Here is a 17,199-nt window from a genome sequence, read left to right as displayed (position 1 = left end):
GCCCTAACGCGTCAGCTCCGAACGCTCTGCGGACTGATCCGCCAAGCCAGCCTCCTCCCCTCCCAGGCGCCGGGGGTTGGGGGACCCGGGAGGGGGAGGAAAGCGGCGCCGGCGCGCATAGCGGCGCCGGCGCATGCGCACGCTCGGTCGCCCTTCTCTCCTTGCCCTCCTCAGCAACCCTCGGTCCAGGCCCGGCCACCTGCCGCCCAGTCATCTTCTGACTCCCTCCCGCCTAGTCCTTCCTATCCCTGAGCGCTCATTCGCGCCTCCTAAAGCTTTCAGCTGAGTGCGCGGAGCCCGCTCCGGGCCGGACCGTAAGAAAACGGAGGAACAGGAGCTCCCACGCTGCGAGAAGGTGGGCGGTCACCTAGTTGCTGACGTCACGGTGGGGCTGAGAACCGCTAGGGTTTTAAGCCGCGTCCTGGGCTGTGCGCAGGCGCCCCAGAGAGGAAAGCCAGGCACGCTTCAGCCAATGAGAGCGCGCCTGCGGCCCGGCCCAGAGCCCGGGCTCCTCTCCAGCAAGCTTCCGCGACAGGCACCGACAGACGGGTGGAGCGGTACGCGCCCAGCTGAGATTTCACGGGTGGGGACTCAGAGAGCACTGCGGGTAGGAGCCTGTCAGAGCCTGTCGTCAGGTGGGGCGAGAGCGGGCGGGAGCGCCGGCCCAGCGGCGCGCTCGTTGGCCGGGCTGGCGCCCCGGTACGCATGCGCCCCTGCCTGGCCCCGCGCACCCCTGCACAGCCTTGCGAGAGGATCGACCGTCCTTCCTCCTGGTACCTGGTGGGAGGTGGAGCAGGTAGGAGGAAGCCCTCGCGGCGGCCCCTTGCCAGAACTGTAAGGAGCAGGACGGGAGGGGCTCCATTTGTGCTTTCAGGCAGCTCGGGGCAGAAGGGGCGGGGGGTCGGCGTGGGCAGCGATCAGCGTCGCCTTAGCTCGACGTGCTAACTTTCGAACCCAGGTAGTGCCGGGGATCGGAGTACCCGCCTCGTATCTGTTCCAACTTGTTTTGAAATGAGAAACCTGAGACGATTTAGATTTTGTTTCCGACTGTCATATTTCCCCGAAGTCTTTGACTTATCCTAGGATATGGTTGATTCAGATCTCATAGCAAAAGATTTACAAAAGGAAGCTTAAAAACCCTTGATACTTTGCTGCAATTTATTAATTTATCTAAAGGTCTTCCTGCTTTTTCCCTTCCCGAAGAAGTGTTAAACCGAAGAGCAGTGAAATATTGCCCGCTTTTATCACTCCTTGATAGAACAAACTACTTTTTAAAACCTTACAAGATACTTACTAAGGAAAGTCACAGTTTAAATGAGAGTAGCCTGAGGATATTAACTGTGTTCAAATAAGTTACTAGGACCTCTGTGTGGCAAACGTGGTTTCTATCGAATGTAATTTAAACAAAACTGCTTAGACTACCCATAATTTGGCTTTTCCACCAATTTAGATATCTTTCTACCCAATTTGATCTGAAACTGCCTAGAAGATTTAATGCCTCACTTTAAACAGCACAGGACTTCCCTGGTGGCGCAGTGGTTAAGAATCCGCCAGCCAATGTAGGGGACACGGGTTTGAGCCCCGGTCCGGGAAGATCCCACGTGCTGCGGAGCAACTAAGCCCGTGGGCCACAATTACTGAGCCTTCCCTGACAGTGTCATGTTCACTTAAATTTGCCTTGAATTGGCCTAGGTCAACGCCATCCAACAGAAATACAATATGAGCCACAGGTGTAATTTAAATTTTTCTGGTAGTAAATCACAAAAGACCAGGTCGTGTTTTGCTTTTAAAAAAGCAAAAAGAAACAGGTGAAATTAATAAATTATCATTTCAACATCTAATCAGGATAAAAAATTATTAATGGGATACTTTGCATTTTCTTCATACTAAATCTTTTAAATCCAATGGGTACTTTGCATTTAAAACACGTCTCAGTTCACAGTAGCCACATGTGCTAGGGACTCCCTTATTAGGCAGCACAAGTCTAGATTCGAATTCTCTTTATTGCAGTGTGAACCTTTTTAGGAAATAGCCAACTCACCAAAAAAGCAGGCAGAAAATACCTAACTCTTAACCTATAGTAGCCTAATCTTTTTTAAAGTTCTTTCTAAATCTAGAAACCATGATTTAATGTTCAGACTTGTATTTGAAAACATTTTATTTTCATTGGGAGAATCTCTTGTCACACTTCCAAGTATTAATGTCCTTTTTAAGTCATTGCTCAATACTAAGTTTAATTATACCCTATGATTACAGAGTGAACAATGAATGAATTATTTTTCTGGACAACTGAAGACCCGGACTTTTAAATACAGAAACTTTTTTTTTTTTTTTGCTTTGATTATTTTTGACAGAATCACTTCTAAAACATGCTCCATAATTCTCTGCATGACATACTTTATGCTCCATGTTTGAAAGTCACTGAGGATACAATCCCTAATTTTTGCAACTTTGCTGTGAGTGACTCTTTGGAGACTAATTCTGAAGTAACTCTTAAGACAAATCCTGTAAGTTTCTTTCTTAGCTAAATCAGCTTTTCCTAACAATTCTTTTTTTTTTTTTGTGGCTTGGCCACAAGGCATGTAGGATCTTAGTTCCCCAACCAGGGATGGAACCCGTGCCCTCTGCAGTGGAAGCACTGAGTCCTAACCACTAGACTGCCAGGGAAATCCCTCCTAACAATTCTTATTTATAGGTGTTTAGATATGTACATTTCTAAACAGTGTAACTTGGCTGCCTGCCTCTCAAATTGCTCGTGAATCAAATTGGAGACAGCCAGTCTTTTCTAAATCAACTTCCAAAAATTTTATTGTCTTTTTAGTGTGCTTTAACTTCTATTTCAAATCAGTGATCATGACAGTTCCTTTTCACTGTTTTATTTGTTTTGATGTCTTGCTTTGGAAAATGGGGAGTAGAGTATGACTTGGATCACCTACATTGCACATCAGATGGAGACATTGTGATTTCATGAACTTCTAAGATACTGCTGCAACAGACCATTAGAACAGGTTACATCATTGTTGCAATGGTAGGCCTAAGTGCTTTCCATTGTTCAGTACTTCTGACTTTTCAAGGCTTCTTATAGGATCATTTTATGCTGAAAAGGATGATGGTTAGAACTTGGCTGCATATTATTTTCATCTATGCCCATTCATATTCTTGGTTGATCATATGCCCCTCGAGTATTATTCCTCGTTTCTTACCCAAGTTTTAGCTCATTTATTAGTATCTTTGCAGTTAAGTGGCATAAATTTTCTTACTAATATTAAAAATGAAACGTCATTGTGCGTGAATGTGAGGGGCTGTTTTCTTCTTGAGCTAGACTGGGATCACAGTCTAGAGCTGTCACTGGACAGATTTCCCAGGGCCAGGGGCCTGTCTTAAATACTGAATGAACAACACGTATTCCTGCTCTATTCCTTTTCATTGTTTAATTTTGTATGCTAGAAGCATTGTTTTTTGTTTTTTTTTTAAGAGCATACTTCGCGTGCTCATTGTAAATAAACTAGGAAATAAAAAAAAAGTAAAGGGCTTCCTATCCTACCACCTAAAGAGAGCCAGTTCTGGATTGGATATGTATATTCTTCTGGTCTCTTCTTTGCAAGCTTGGAGGCTTGTACCTGTTCTATCTTAACTAAGTCGAGATTGTTCAGTTACTTCATAATGACGTTTAGTGAGAATTCAGTCGGTCGTGGGCAGCACTGAAACTTTAGTCAAAACGGTTCTTTCTTCCTCATTGTATCTCCATTGAATCTCAGAAATCTTCCAAATGGTAGGAGTATTTCTGCTATCCGTATTTGTCTCAAACAAAATAGCAAGGTGAATGGTTAAATAAAAATCAAGTTTTTAAACATTTAAATGAATACCTATAAACACATTCTGTATCCAAGAGGGTCTTGCCACACCAGTCAACCAGAAAATAAATGGAAGCACCCACTGTTGTTTGCAAATGCACTTTTTAAATAGGTAATTCTTGATTTGTCTTTTAAATACATCTTTCTATTATCCTGTTAATGGCAGTTTTGCTTCATTACCTTGCTTCAGATATATTAACTGCATTATGAAAAAAATTTTTAAACTTTTTATTTTTATTTTTTTTTAACATCTTTATTGGAGTATAATTGCTTTACAATGGTGTGTTAGTTTCTGCTTTATAACAAAGTGAATCAGTTATACATATACATATGTTCCCATATCTCTTCCCTCTTGCGTCTCCCTCCCTCCCACCCTCCCTATCCCACCCCTCTAGGTGGTCACAAATCACAGAGCTGACCTCCCTGTGCTATGCGGTTGCTTCCCACTAGCTATCTATTTTACGTTTGGTAGTGTATATATGTCCATGCCACTCTCTCTCGTTGTCACATCTTACCCTTCCCCCTCCCCATATCCTCAAGTCCATTCTCTAGTAGGTCTGTGTCTTTATTCCCATCTTGCCACTAGGTTCTTCATGACCTTTTTTTTTTTTTTTTTTTGATTCCATATATATGTGTTAGCATAAACTTTTTAATTCTTAAGATTTGACAGAATAGGACTTGAGCCACATGGTGGTTTGTTTTGAGCAAATACACTGCCCCACAGGCTCAGAGCTTCATAAGCCGGGGGAAGAAAGGATTTTTTACCTGGTGATTATCATGTGAATAATGTGGCATTTCAAGACAGGTTGCTCATAGAATTTTTAAAATCACTTGGTCAGTTGACATGGAGACTATAGTATAGTTGAAATTCTTGCTGAAGCTCTAAATTATTGGAAAAGTCCATGTGATTCAAATCATGTTCCCCCTTTTATCTGCTTAACCTTTTAAAAAAAAAAGCTTTATTTTTTAGAGCAGTTTTAGGTTCACAGCAAAACTGACCAAAGTACAAGAGTTCCCACATACCCCCTCCCCACACACAGCCTCCCACACCTGAGTTGTACATTTGTTACAATCGATGAACTTAAATCGACACTTCATTCTTGCCCAAAGTCCATAGTTTACATTAGGGTTCACTCTTGGTGTTGTACATTCCACGGGTTTGGACAAATGTATAATGACATGTACCTACCATTGTAGTATTATTATACAGAGTAGTTTCACTGTCCTAAAAATCCTCTGTGCTCCACCTATTCATCCCTCCCTCTCCTCCAACCCCTGGCGACCACTGATCTTTTTACTATCACCATAGTTTTGCCTTTTCCAGAATGTCATAGAGCTGGAATCATACAGTATATAATCTTTCCAGATTGGCTTCTTTTGCTGAGTAATATGCATTTAAATTTCCTCAATGTCTCTTCATGGCTTGATAGCTCATTTCTTTTTGGCAATGAATAATATTCAATTGGCCGGATGTACTACAGTTTATCCACTCACCTACTGAAGGATATCTTGGTTGCTTCCAAGTTTTGGCAATTAAGAATAAAGCCACAATAAACATCCGTGTGCAGGTTTGTGTGTAGACAAGTTTTCAATTCATTTGGGTAAATACTAAGGAGGGTGGTTGCTGGATCATATGCTAAGAGTATGTTTAGTTTTGTAAGAAAGCCCCAAACTGTCTTCCAAAGTGGCTGTATCATTTTGCATTCCCACCAGCAATGAACGAGAGTTCCTGTTGCTCCACATCCTCACCAGCATTTGGTGTTGTCAGTGTTTTGGATTTGGCCATTCTAATAGGTGTGTTGCAGTATCTCATAGTTTTAATTTACATTTCCCTGATGACCTATGATGTGGAGCATATTTTCATATGCTTATTCGCCATCTGTATATCTTCTTGCAGGAGGTGTCTGTTCAGGTGTTTGGCCCATTTTTTTAATCAGGTTGTCCATTTTCTTATTGTTGAGTTTTAAATGTTTTTTGTATATTTTGGATAGCAGTCCTTTGTCAGATATGTGTATCTTTTACAAATATATTCTCCCAGTCTGTGGTTTGTCCTCTTGTTCTCTCTACATTGTCTTTTGCAGAGCAAAATTTTTAATTTTAATGAAATTCAGCATATCAGTTCTTTTCCTTCATGGATTGTGTGTCTGGTGTTGTATCTAAAAAGTCACTGACATACCTTAGGTCATCTAGGTTTTCTCCTAGGTACTCTTCTAGGAATTTTATAGTGTTTTTGTTTTACATTTAGGTCTTTGATCCATTTTGAGTTAACTTTTGTGAAGGGTGTAAGGTCTGTGACTAGATTAATATTTTTGCATGTAAATGTCCAGTTGTTCCTGTACCATTTGTTGAAAAGATTATTGTTGCTCCATAGTATTGCCTTTGCTCCTTTGTCAAAGATCAGTTGGCTATATTTTTGTAGGTCTATTTCTGGGCTCTCTATTCTGTCCCATTGATCTATTTGTCTGTTCTTTCACCAGTACCAGACTGTCTTGATTACGGTAACTTTACAGTAAGTCTTGAAGTCCAGTAGTGTCAGTCCTCCAACTTTATTCTTCTTCAGTATTGAGTTGGCTATTCTGAGTCTTTTGCCTCTACATATAAACTTTAGAATGAGTTTGTTGATTTCCATAAAATAACTTAATGGGATTTTGAGTGGGATTGCATTGAATCTGTAGATCAAGGTGGAAAGAACTGACATCTTGACAATATCAAGTCTTCCTATCCATGAACATGGAATATCTCTCCATTTATTTAATTCTTCTTTGATTTCTTTCATCAGAGTTTTACAGTTTTCCTCATATAGATCTTGTACATATATTGTCAGATTTATAACTAAGTATTTCATTTTGGGGGGTGCTAATGTAAATGGTAATGTGTTTTTAATTTCAAATTCCACTTGTTCATTACTGGTATCTGCTTAACTTTTTAAGTGATTAATGGATGCCTGGAAGTTGACCTACATATATATTCAGAAATGTTTTGCCACCTGAGACCTGTGAGGAGGTAAGCTTTGTGGTTCCATCTGTTATTAGTATTTGTGGGGGTGGAGGGGTGTGGAATCTGTTAGGTGTTTAGCTAATTTCAATTTATTATAATTTATCAAATTCTGACTATTTTGTGGATAATATGGTGGAGGGCAGGAATAAAAAAAGAAACAGAAAATTCATGTGAACATCCAGGTCCATTCTCCCAAGAGTCCATTCAGAGTAGAAGGTGAAAAAAATACCATCTTTCAAAATAGTTCAGTGTGAAAAGTTTAAGAGGAAAAAAGATAAAGTTTGTCCTTAGCACAGTTCTTATTACCATGTTGCCCTCAAGTCTATTGCCGTCATATAGAAAACCACGTTACATTTAAATTGGATAGTAAGGTCATTTGACTATTATATTTGCTATTTATATAGTAAATAGTAGATTGTCTAAACCCTATCTACTTCAAGAAAGGATTTAAGGAGTTCAGTAAAATTTAATTGGCACAGTAATAGGCATATATAGGGTAATCAAAATGGAGACCAGATACCCTCTAGAGAAAGATCATTTGTTAAAAAAAATAGAACTCATGAGACAATTATTCAAACATCAAATTTTGTTCTGGCTTCTTGGTAGCCAAGTCAAAAGAGATAAATAAAGTGTTTATTTGGCTCAAAGTATATAACCAAAATAAAATTGGATCTGTTACATAAAAATGACATGTGAAGTTTTAGATTTCTAAAACATATTTGGCAATAATTAGTACTTTTAATTAACTATTATGTACATGAATATCTCAGTAAATAGTCATTGTTAAAAGGAATGTCTTGGGACTTCCCTGGTGGCGGAGTGGTTAAGAATCCACATGCCAATGCAGGGGACACGGGTTCGATCCCTGGTCCGGGAAGATCCCACATGCCACGGAGCAACTAAGCCCGCATGCCGCAGCTACTGAGCCCATGTGCCACAACTACTGAAGCCCACTTGCACGCTAGGGCCTGCACGCCGCAACTACTGAGCCTGTGCACTCTGGAGCCTGCGCACCACAACGAAAGATCCCGCGTGCCACAACTAAGACCCAGTGCAGCCAAAAAAAAAGTAAATAATAAATTTTAAAAAAAGAAAAAGAAAAGAAATCATGTGGGACTCACTGCTTTCAAAACTTTTGTAGATTTCAAAAAACCCACAAAATTTTACACTTTGGTTTCTGTCTTATTTCTACGGTATTTTCCATACACAGTAATCTTAATGCTACTGTCACTTTATACACGGGGGATTTGTGTCCATGTCAGTGCTCTGGTGAATAATAAATCCATATCTTTTAAAAAGGTTATGTCCAGGAAAGATATTTCCATACTGGTTTCTCTACTCAAGAGCTTTATCGGGAGCTGAAGCAGTCAATGCCTTGAGGCCATTCTATTTTGCTGTACATCCAGATTTCTTTGGACAGCACCCCAGGGAAAGGGTAAACAATTATTTTTTTACTATTTAACATTTAGTCTATGTTTCTGTTTAGTTTTTTACCTTTGCTACAGTATAATACAGAGAGTTCTATAAATTGGGGTTGTTTTGTCATGGTGGAATAATCAGTGCTTTGAACTATAGATACTGAAAACTGAAACTAAAACTATTGTTTTTTTTAATGAAAGCTGTCATGTTTTATGCAGGCAATAAAGATATCACGTAAACTCTTTAGAGTATTAGTAATCATATTTTCTGTACCAGGTTTGAAAGTAAAATTGAGGGTTTGAAGGAAAATTTAAGGGCTCTGATACCATGATCAGTCCTTTTTTTTAAGGTTGATGCAAGGAGGGTTTTTCAGTGCCCAAATAGTTTTTCCTTATGTTGCATGCTTCTGGTCCACTTCCCTATATCATCAGTTAATGTCTGCTCAAGGAATACAAACTCATGATGAACTTAGTTAGGAAGGTCACTATTTTTTAATGTTAGATAATAGATTACAAAGCCAGATGCTTTGGAATAACTTCATTGGTTCCTTTTATCTTCCTTAACATTGACACCTGGTTTAACATGAAAAGGAATTTAAAACTCTTGAAAATTAGAACATTATTGTGTTGCTTTTCCCCCTTTTTTGGGGGTGGGGGCCATGCCTTGCGGCTTGCACGATCTTAGTTCCCCAACTAAGCGAGGAGTCCTAACCACTGGACCGCCAGGGAATTCCCTGTATTGCTTTTTTTCTACTTGCTGTGGAAAATAAATCAGTTTTGCTTCTTTGCTTTAGGAAAATATTTTGTTTATGATAGTTGATATATATATATATATATATATATATATATATATATGCGTGTGTGTGTGTATATATATATATATATATATATATATATATATATATATTGGCTATTCGAAGTCAGATCCTTTTTAAGTAATTAGTAAATTGAATCAACAGAAAAATACTACCTTGGAGATGTCATAATTTAATATAAATTATTGGGGATGTCATAAATTAATACAATTTAATTTAATGTTTAATAATTTAAAGTTTTTAAATCCAACGTGTGAGGAAAAATTAAGCTTAGTACTAGGTGACTGGTTTCCCTCCTCTACCAGTGTACCTATTTTTTTTTACTAAAACTTCTGTGTGCTATAAAAGGTGAACTCAGCAGGCTTGGGTTGCTTTGTTGCAAGAAATGCCTGGCTTCAGTACTGGCCCTTCAGTGCCTCCTGGGAGATGAGCTCTGAGCCCCTGGGATATCCTTGCCCGATAAGAATGTTTTTGTGTGCCGGGGCCTTGGGCCACACCAGATAGTTTATGCCAACAATGTATTTTATGGTGAATGCCTGTTTTCTCATGTCTGAGGCCCTCTGGGGAGGCTGGAGACTGAATAGCTGTGGTCAGTCATGTGGGCATGTAGTGCCCGAGTAAAAGCCCTGGCCCCCAAGGCTTGGATGAGCTTCCTTGGTTGGCAGCACTTTTCATGTGTTGTCACACGTCCTTGCTGGGGGCTTAAGCGCTGTCTGTACAACTCCCCTGGGAGAGAACAACTGGAACCTTGCACTTGGTCCCTACGGGACTCCACCTTACATGCCTTTTCCCTTTGCTGATGTTAATCTGTATCCTTTTGCTGTTATAAACTGTAACTGTGAGTATAACAGCTTTTCTGAGTTCTGTAAATCCTTCTGGTGAATCATCAAACCCCCAACACAATATAGCTGAGAGCGGTATATTGTAATAAATTCAACAAACAAAAACAAACTGTTCCTAATTTCAGATCACACTGTGTTTCTCAGAAGAGACCTATAGGGATAAGAAGCAGAGTTATTATTTATGCCATTTCTTGGAGCTATTCCTTCACTAAAAGACATTTCTTTTTTCACTTAACAATACATCCTAGAGATCACTCTATGTACATTCCTAAATACCATCTGTGTCATATTCTTTCCCTTTTTTTTCCTTTTGGCTGTGTAGCACTCCATTGAATGAAGATACCATAATTCAACCAATCTCTGAAAGGGCATTTTTAGAGCCCTTTATATAGAGAGAAATTAGCTCTTTGCTATGAAATAACTTGCAAATTGGGGAATTCCTTGGTGGTCCAGTGGTTAGGACTTGGTGCTTTCACTGCGGTGGGCCTGGGTTCAATCCCTGGTCAGGGAAGTAAGATCCCGCAAGCTGAACAGGGCGGCCAAAAAAAAAAAAAGAAAAGAAAGAACTTGCAAATATTTTCTTCTACTCGGTTTTTGTCTGTAGACTGCTTGGTGTGTGTGTGTGTGTGTGTGGTTTTTAATGTGTTCTTTTCTTAAGTTTTTTTTTTTAATTCAAGTATAGTTGATTTACAATGTGTTAATTTCTGCTGTACAGCACAGTGATTGTTATACATATATATGTATTTATATTCTTTTCCATTATGGTTTATCACAGGATATTGAATATAGTTCCCTGTGCTATATTAAGTTTTTAAATTTTTTTATGTAACTGGATTTATCAATCATTCATTACCTGGGATATTCAGTCATAGTTAGGCTTTTTCCACATCTAAGTTATAAAGAATCTCAGCCATGTTTTCTTCTAGTACTTATGTGGCCACATTTTTTTTTACATCTCATCCCTGTGGAGTTCCAAATTGTGAGGTGTGGATCCAATTTTATCCTGTACTGAGGAGCTATGAAATCCCACCATTTTTTAATACTAAATTCTTTAATACACTCAATAATGTGTTTAAAAGGTCGGGATATAATTTCTGATGTTTCCTTGTTCTATTTTGTGTATAAATGCCTCTTAACATTTTTTTCCAGGAAGTCAATGAAAATTCTCTTAAGAGATTAAGTGCCTACTTAGAAAACCTCCAGAAACCAGGCTTCAAGTCTTTGAAACCAACCCAGCTTATGTTTTATGTCAGAGAAACAGACCAGAACTCCTCTGATGGCCAGGAACACTTCAGCACTTCCGGTACGTTTCTTATTTCTCATGTGTCCCTTGCAGGCTTGGTGTGATGTATCCGATCTGTCTAACGTTGCTAGAAGACCTTTGGATCGAAGCCTTGTCATAGGAAATAATATCATTTAATTGAGTGTTTTCCTGGAGTTAGATTCTGTTCCTGGTTGCATGTGTTTGATGAGCCATTTTTTATGTTTAAACTTTTCTGACTAGAAAACTGAAGTGTTCCTATTTGTCCCCTTCCTATTTCAGTGCCGTTTTAAGTATTAAATGTCTATATAACAATTTGTATCTTTAAAAAATATAGCTTACATTCTCTTTAGTCCTCAAAGTACCCTGTGAGGAAGGTAGTATTTGCCCAATTGTAACTTAGTAATGTCCCAGGACCATGGAGGCAGAATAGGGGTCTTGAACCCTTTAACTCCAGCCTCATGCTGTTTGTAAAATCTGATCAGTCTTCATGTACAGCCTTCTGTTTTATCCTTTGTCACTGCTTTAGCCATGATCCAGTGATACTTTAAACTAAGGATGAATGTGGGTCTGTCCATCCTTTTTGTGATCCTTGAGGAAATAACTTTATTTTTAGAATGAACTTTAAAACAGTTTAAAGATTTACCAAGAGCTTTCTGTGAACTAATGCTAAAACAAATAGCGGTCATCAGCTCTGGCTGGGTAAAGAGAAAAATCCTCTACTTTCAGTTAATGGTTAACTTTGAACCATTTATTAAAATAGATTATAAAAAATAAATTAAAAATGGGAGAAGACATACAGCATAAGTGACAAAAAGATAATGTTAGTATATAAGTAGTTCTTAGGAGTCAAGAAGAAAACAGAGCAGCCTGGTTGCAAAAATGGGCAAACACAATGTCTTGGCAGTTCAGGAAATAATACACATATATAGCCAATAAGATACAAAAACGTTTAGCCTCAGTAATCAAATGCAAACTAAATTAATTAGGTAATATTTTCCAATAAAGGATATATGCAATCTGGTACAGGCATTCCACACTATATAGCAGCCCTGACCTTGGATTAAACAATTAATGGAATTAATAAATTAAGAGAGAAACTGGGATTTACTCCTTGACTTACCTCTTCTGAGGATAAACTATTTTTTCCTAACCTCAAATGCAGGAATTTGCATTTCCTTTCCTCTTTCACTGACTAGAATAATTTTCCTACCAGTATTTCTCACTTTACCATCAATGATTCAACTAAAAAATCTTTCTTAGTTTGCATGTTCTACATTTTGTAAATCTATGTGGCAGGCATAGTAGGTATCTCTGAGCATGATTTACATTGCGATGACTTTCATCGGTGGCAAAGACAAGAAAACACATTTCGGCCTTCTGTGGAATGGTGAAAAATTAGAAACAACTTTTATAGTCATCAGTTTTGGAAGTGTTAAATAAATTGCGCTGCATTGATTATGTGGATTAGTATAGCGCTACTAAAAAGAAAGAGAATGATGTATACATACAGATAATGGAAGAGTCACCAAGGTTAAATAACAAAAGCAAGTTCAAAGTCATAGATCCAGAATGGTGCAGTTTATATGTTAAAAAGGAACAATTCACACTGTGGGTGTGTGTTTGTGCAAACACATAAGCGTATATATCATATATAACATACACACAGAGCACATAGCAAAGGTCTAGAGCAGTGCTGTCCAAGAGGGCTTTCTGCGGTGATGTAACTGTTCTGTATGAGCGCTGTGTGGTCCAGCTGGTGCTAGCGCCATGTGGCTGCTGGGCACTTGAAGTGGGGCTAGTATGACCAGGAACTGAATTTAAAATTTTATTTAATTTCAGTCAATTTAATTTTATCAATAAATAGACACATATGGCTAGTAGCTACCATATTAGGCAGTGCAGGTCTAAATGCTTGTGTACCTAAATGTCAATAGGGTTACATCTAGTGAAAGTGTGAGGTTGTGTGCCTGTCAACAGGAGACTTTTACTTTGTATATATAATTTTACAAGAAGGATGTACTTATATAACGCTTGTATAATTTTCAAAACCAATTTAAAAAATTTTTCCAAAGAAAGAAAAAAGAGTCAGCATGTTATAATGGGGAAAATGCTTGGCTTGGTGGCAGCTCAGATTTAAGCCCTCACTTCACGCTTCTTAACCTCCTCGAACCTCTGCTTCTTCACATTTGAAAAGAGAGATAATAATGGCACTGGTGACAGTGTTCATTGAAAAGTTATGTAAATGCAACTAGCGCCATGTTTAACACCCAATAAAGGTGCAGGGGAACCAGTAGATTTCCTGCTGTTGACGTAAGTTAGATTACTACCCTGAACCCACTGACTACTTGCATTAAAGTCAGATTGTGAAGTGCTAACTTTTAAAAAATTTGGGAATTTTGAGTCACTTCTGAAAATATTGTGTCCCTAGCTAGTTGGATGGGGGAGTATGAGGACAGTCTCTTTCAACCGCAGAGAAAATTTGAGATGGGTTTCTGTGACCACCGAGACTGGATTGGCCCCCCTCCTTGAACCACTGTCCCAGGGCAGCCTGCCCCACCCTCCCCTACCTCCCCCCTCCCCCTTCTCTTTAGTGCTGGACACCCTGTCTGCTGGACACTTGCTCATAGGAGAGCTTTTCCATCCCTTAGACTGTAGAGACCAAATTTATGAACAGCATTGAAAATATTCTCAATCCCCTTCTTGGGCTGGGGTGGGTTTGGTCACTGGTGCCAAACTAGAAAAGGGAGCTGACAGAGGACTTCATGAAGATGGAGGTAGTGTGGTATAGTTTTGGAGAAGGGATGTAGTTTTCCATTTACAGATGATTTTCCAATAGGATGAATTTTAATCAGTAATGGAGTGTTTTAAAAGATTTTGATTCTATAAATGTATGAAAAACTGTTTTTCAAGTAAAGCAAATAATCACCTGTATTAACTGTTTGGGGGAATTATATTCTCTAGGATTTCGAGCAGTCAAATTTACTTTGCACACCAGAGATCTGCTAAGCACAGTGTTATATATTCTCAACTCCTGCAGTTTATCTATTGAACATATCCAAAGCTTGAATACTAATGTGCATTCCCAGCCTCTCAAAGAGGCCAAAAGGATATCTGACAGGCCCATCAAATGGGACAAGTCTTACTACTCCTTTACTGGGTTCAAGGACCCTGATGAAGACCTCGAGCAAGTCTGGAGAATGGAAACAACCCTAACGTATGTAAGAGTTTTTATTTAACTAAACTTATTTGTGGTTAGTAGCCCCCACTCGCCTCAGCTAGAGAAAAGCCTGCATGCAGCAACAAATACCCAACGCAGCCAAAGATAAAACAAAAAAAACAAAAAACATGAGCTAGAAGAGAGGGTCTCAGCCTTGCATGCACTGGGATCCAGCCCATGAAACTTCTGCTTATACCCATTGTTCTAATTATCTCACAGTGTGTCCAGATGAACAAAAACTTGGGAATGTCTGACCTACCTTTTGGTATAGAAAAAAAGTGAGATTGGATAAGTCAAGGCATAAAAGCAAGAATGAGAGTTGTTGGACCTTAAGTCAAGAGGCTTTAGAATAACATATTAAAGAAATTCAGCAATTAGAAATTCAGGAAAAAAGAAATTCAGTGGTTCAGTTGAGTGTTTCATAGGGTACAATTTTGGTCTGGAGCTAGATGTGTAGCTATCATGAAAAGATTGTCCCAGGGATCCAGAACTCAGAGGTAGTCAGCTGGCAAACAATGAAAACAGACTGGTACTGGGAAAAGCCAGTTCACCAAGATATGTGCTATTCCATTGGTTCCTTGCCCAAGCTGAGTATTTATAATTTCCTTATTTGTATGTAGCATCCAATAAAATTCTTCAGCCTTTAATAAAAGTAGACACTCTTACATTATATTATATTACATGTTACTAGATAATGCATTTTTAAGAGTAGGGAACATGTTTTAATCATCTTTCTACTAATCTGCTTTGTAGATTCATAAGACCCAACCAGCATTTTTATTTCACTGAATTAAAGAATTGTTGGAAAAGTGTGAATGTGAAGTGCTGGAGGCTGGGTGTGGAGAACTCAAGGTTTAATATGGAAATGTAAAATAGCTTCATACAGATGGTAGCAGTAGAAGTGACTCAGCAATGAATGTAGAGGACCGTTTGTTTTAAAACAGTGCCTCTGTTAGTTTCATTAGTGTTAACTGAAAAGTATCTGCTGTTTTTAGCAAGAGATACATTGTCTTAAGGAAATTTTCTGAGCGTACATGAGTTGTGTTACTATGAATTCTTCATTTCCTCCAGAGGTATACTTCGTTTTAAATTCCAGCTCTCATGTTGACAATTACCAGGACAGGCTCAAAACATGTCATTTTGATTTGTCTACTCTTAAAGAAGATAGCAACATACATTAAATAGACCACTGTTTTAGAAATTGAAATCAGTGGAAATATAACTGTCTAATTTATTGATCATTATTATCCAAATTCAGTTGTCAATAGCTATGTATCTTGTCAAACAATGAAGTAAACCCATTCATAGCCAGATAGAACCTTTGTTTTCTTAGCTTTGACAAATGAAATTAACAACAATAAAGCATTACATGTTTTAGCCTTGTTTATAAGAGAGATCTTGCATTCACTTTAAAACTGATTTAAAATTAATATTGAATTATTCTAAATGAAACAGACAGTATTTAGAGTTGCTTACAAAAGAGCTGGAATAGGGCTGTGGCTGGTTCTTGGTGTAATGCTGTTTCATATCTTTTACTTCCATATATTTTTCTTGGGCTAGAGAATATTGAGAGTTGACTGGTATCACCTTAAATCTTCCTACTCAAAGCTTCTCTTCTAAAATCGACCGGTTAGAGATTTCTGATTCATTTAGTTTTTCATGCTTGTATCGGAGGTCCTTGTGTTATATTTCTTGAACATGGATATGTTAGTGACTTACCTGAACCAGATTATCACACCTCATAGAGTTTGAGTTTAGCTTATCAGGTATAATTTTAGAGCAGAGGGTCCAGGCTGGGTAGGATAGGAGAGGACAGCTCTACGCTGAAAAAAGGCAAGAAAAGGAATACATGCTGCTCTTTGGGCCCTTTGGGTAAATTACAGTATAGACTAAATGCCGCAAAAAAAAAATCTGTTGCCTTTACCAGCATGCCTTAGAGGGCCTATGCCCCGGTTATGACAGTTGTATGAATTTGGAAGATTTCATATCTCTTATTTCCATAACCTAACCTGGTCTCCCTGGTCCAGTGTGTTCACACAGGCCCAGCACCCCTTTCAGCCAATCTTGACCTTTTCCCAACTATGGATGTTGCCCAGTTTGCGGGGACCCTGATGAGGGTTTGTTCAAGGTTTTGTTTTATGTTAGTTTTTCCCAGTAAGGATTCCAGGAGCTTATGTCATCAAAGCCAGAGTGGTGTTGGTATCAGTTTCTTGTTTCAGTTATTAATTTTTTTTTGGCCATGCCACGTGGGACGTGGAATCTTAGTTCCCCAACCAGGGATCGAACCCGAGCCCCCTGCATTGGAAGTGCGGAGTCTTAACCACTGGACCGCCAGAGAAGTCCTAATTTTTTAAATTTGTTATTATTTTGCAAATAATTATAAAATTGTTGAACCATTGGGAGCTTTCAAATCATATGAATGGAGTGACTGTCCCATAGGAGATTTAGGGTAGCTGTAACTCGGACAAAACTTCTTCACCACCATGGTCATTTTGGCCATATACGGTTTGTTTTTATTTTCATTCTTGTATTGTTTACCTCATCTTTATTATATATGTAGTTATAGGAGAGGACTCCTAAGGAGCACATGCTGAATTACACAGTTCAGAGGGAGCATAGAAATAATTCTGCAAATTTACATCCAGCTGATCTTCACCTGATTTACAAATTGCATTCACCTGATCAAAATTTTATCTTGAAAGCATGTTATTTCTAATATTTCAGAATATAATGTTAAAAAGAGAAAATATAACAGTTTTATTTAGTGTAAACTTTCAAATAATTTTCCTTAT

At 38.7% G+C, this 17,199-nt stretch overlaps 1 protein-coding gene across 11 annotated transcripts in view; it reads left to right on the top strand.

The window, feature by feature from the left end:
* The first annotated feature begins 134 nt into the window (after positions 1-134).
* Positions 135-17,199, top strand: part of TCAIM (T cell activation inhibitor, mitochondrial) — a 37,896-nt gene continuing 20,831 nt past the window's right edge. Inside the window, exons 1-6 of one of the 11 annotated variants that reach the window (XM_036868987.1) lie at positions 135-355; positions 2,355-2,507; positions 6,785-6,857; positions 8,151-8,286; positions 11,076-11,229; positions 14,152-14,404. In XM_036868987.1, the coding sequence (XP_036724882.1) occupies positions 6,829-6,857; positions 8,151-8,286; positions 11,076-11,229; positions 14,152-14,404 (572 nt within the window). In that variant the 5' untranslated portion in view covers positions 135-355; positions 2,355-2,507; positions 6,785-6,828. Of the gene's footprint in view, positions 356-384; positions 797-2,256; positions 2,508-6,784; positions 6,858-8,150; positions 8,287-11,075; positions 11,230-14,151; positions 14,405-17,199 lie in introns of those variants that run through there. The other 10 variants (XM_036868986.1, XM_036868984.1, XM_036868982.1 and 7 more) reach the window with 10 other exon arrangements.

This window comes from Balaenoptera musculus, chromosome 11, assembly GCF_009873245.2.
Source record: "Balaenoptera musculus isolate JJ_BM4_2016_0621 chromosome 11, mBalMus1.pri.v3, whole genome shotgun sequence".
Taxonomy (NCBI): domain Eukaryota; kingdom Metazoa; phylum Chordata; class Mammalia; order Artiodactyla; family Balaenopteridae; genus Balaenoptera; species Balaenoptera musculus.
This window is presented reverse-complemented; position numbering and strand designations above follow the sequence as displayed.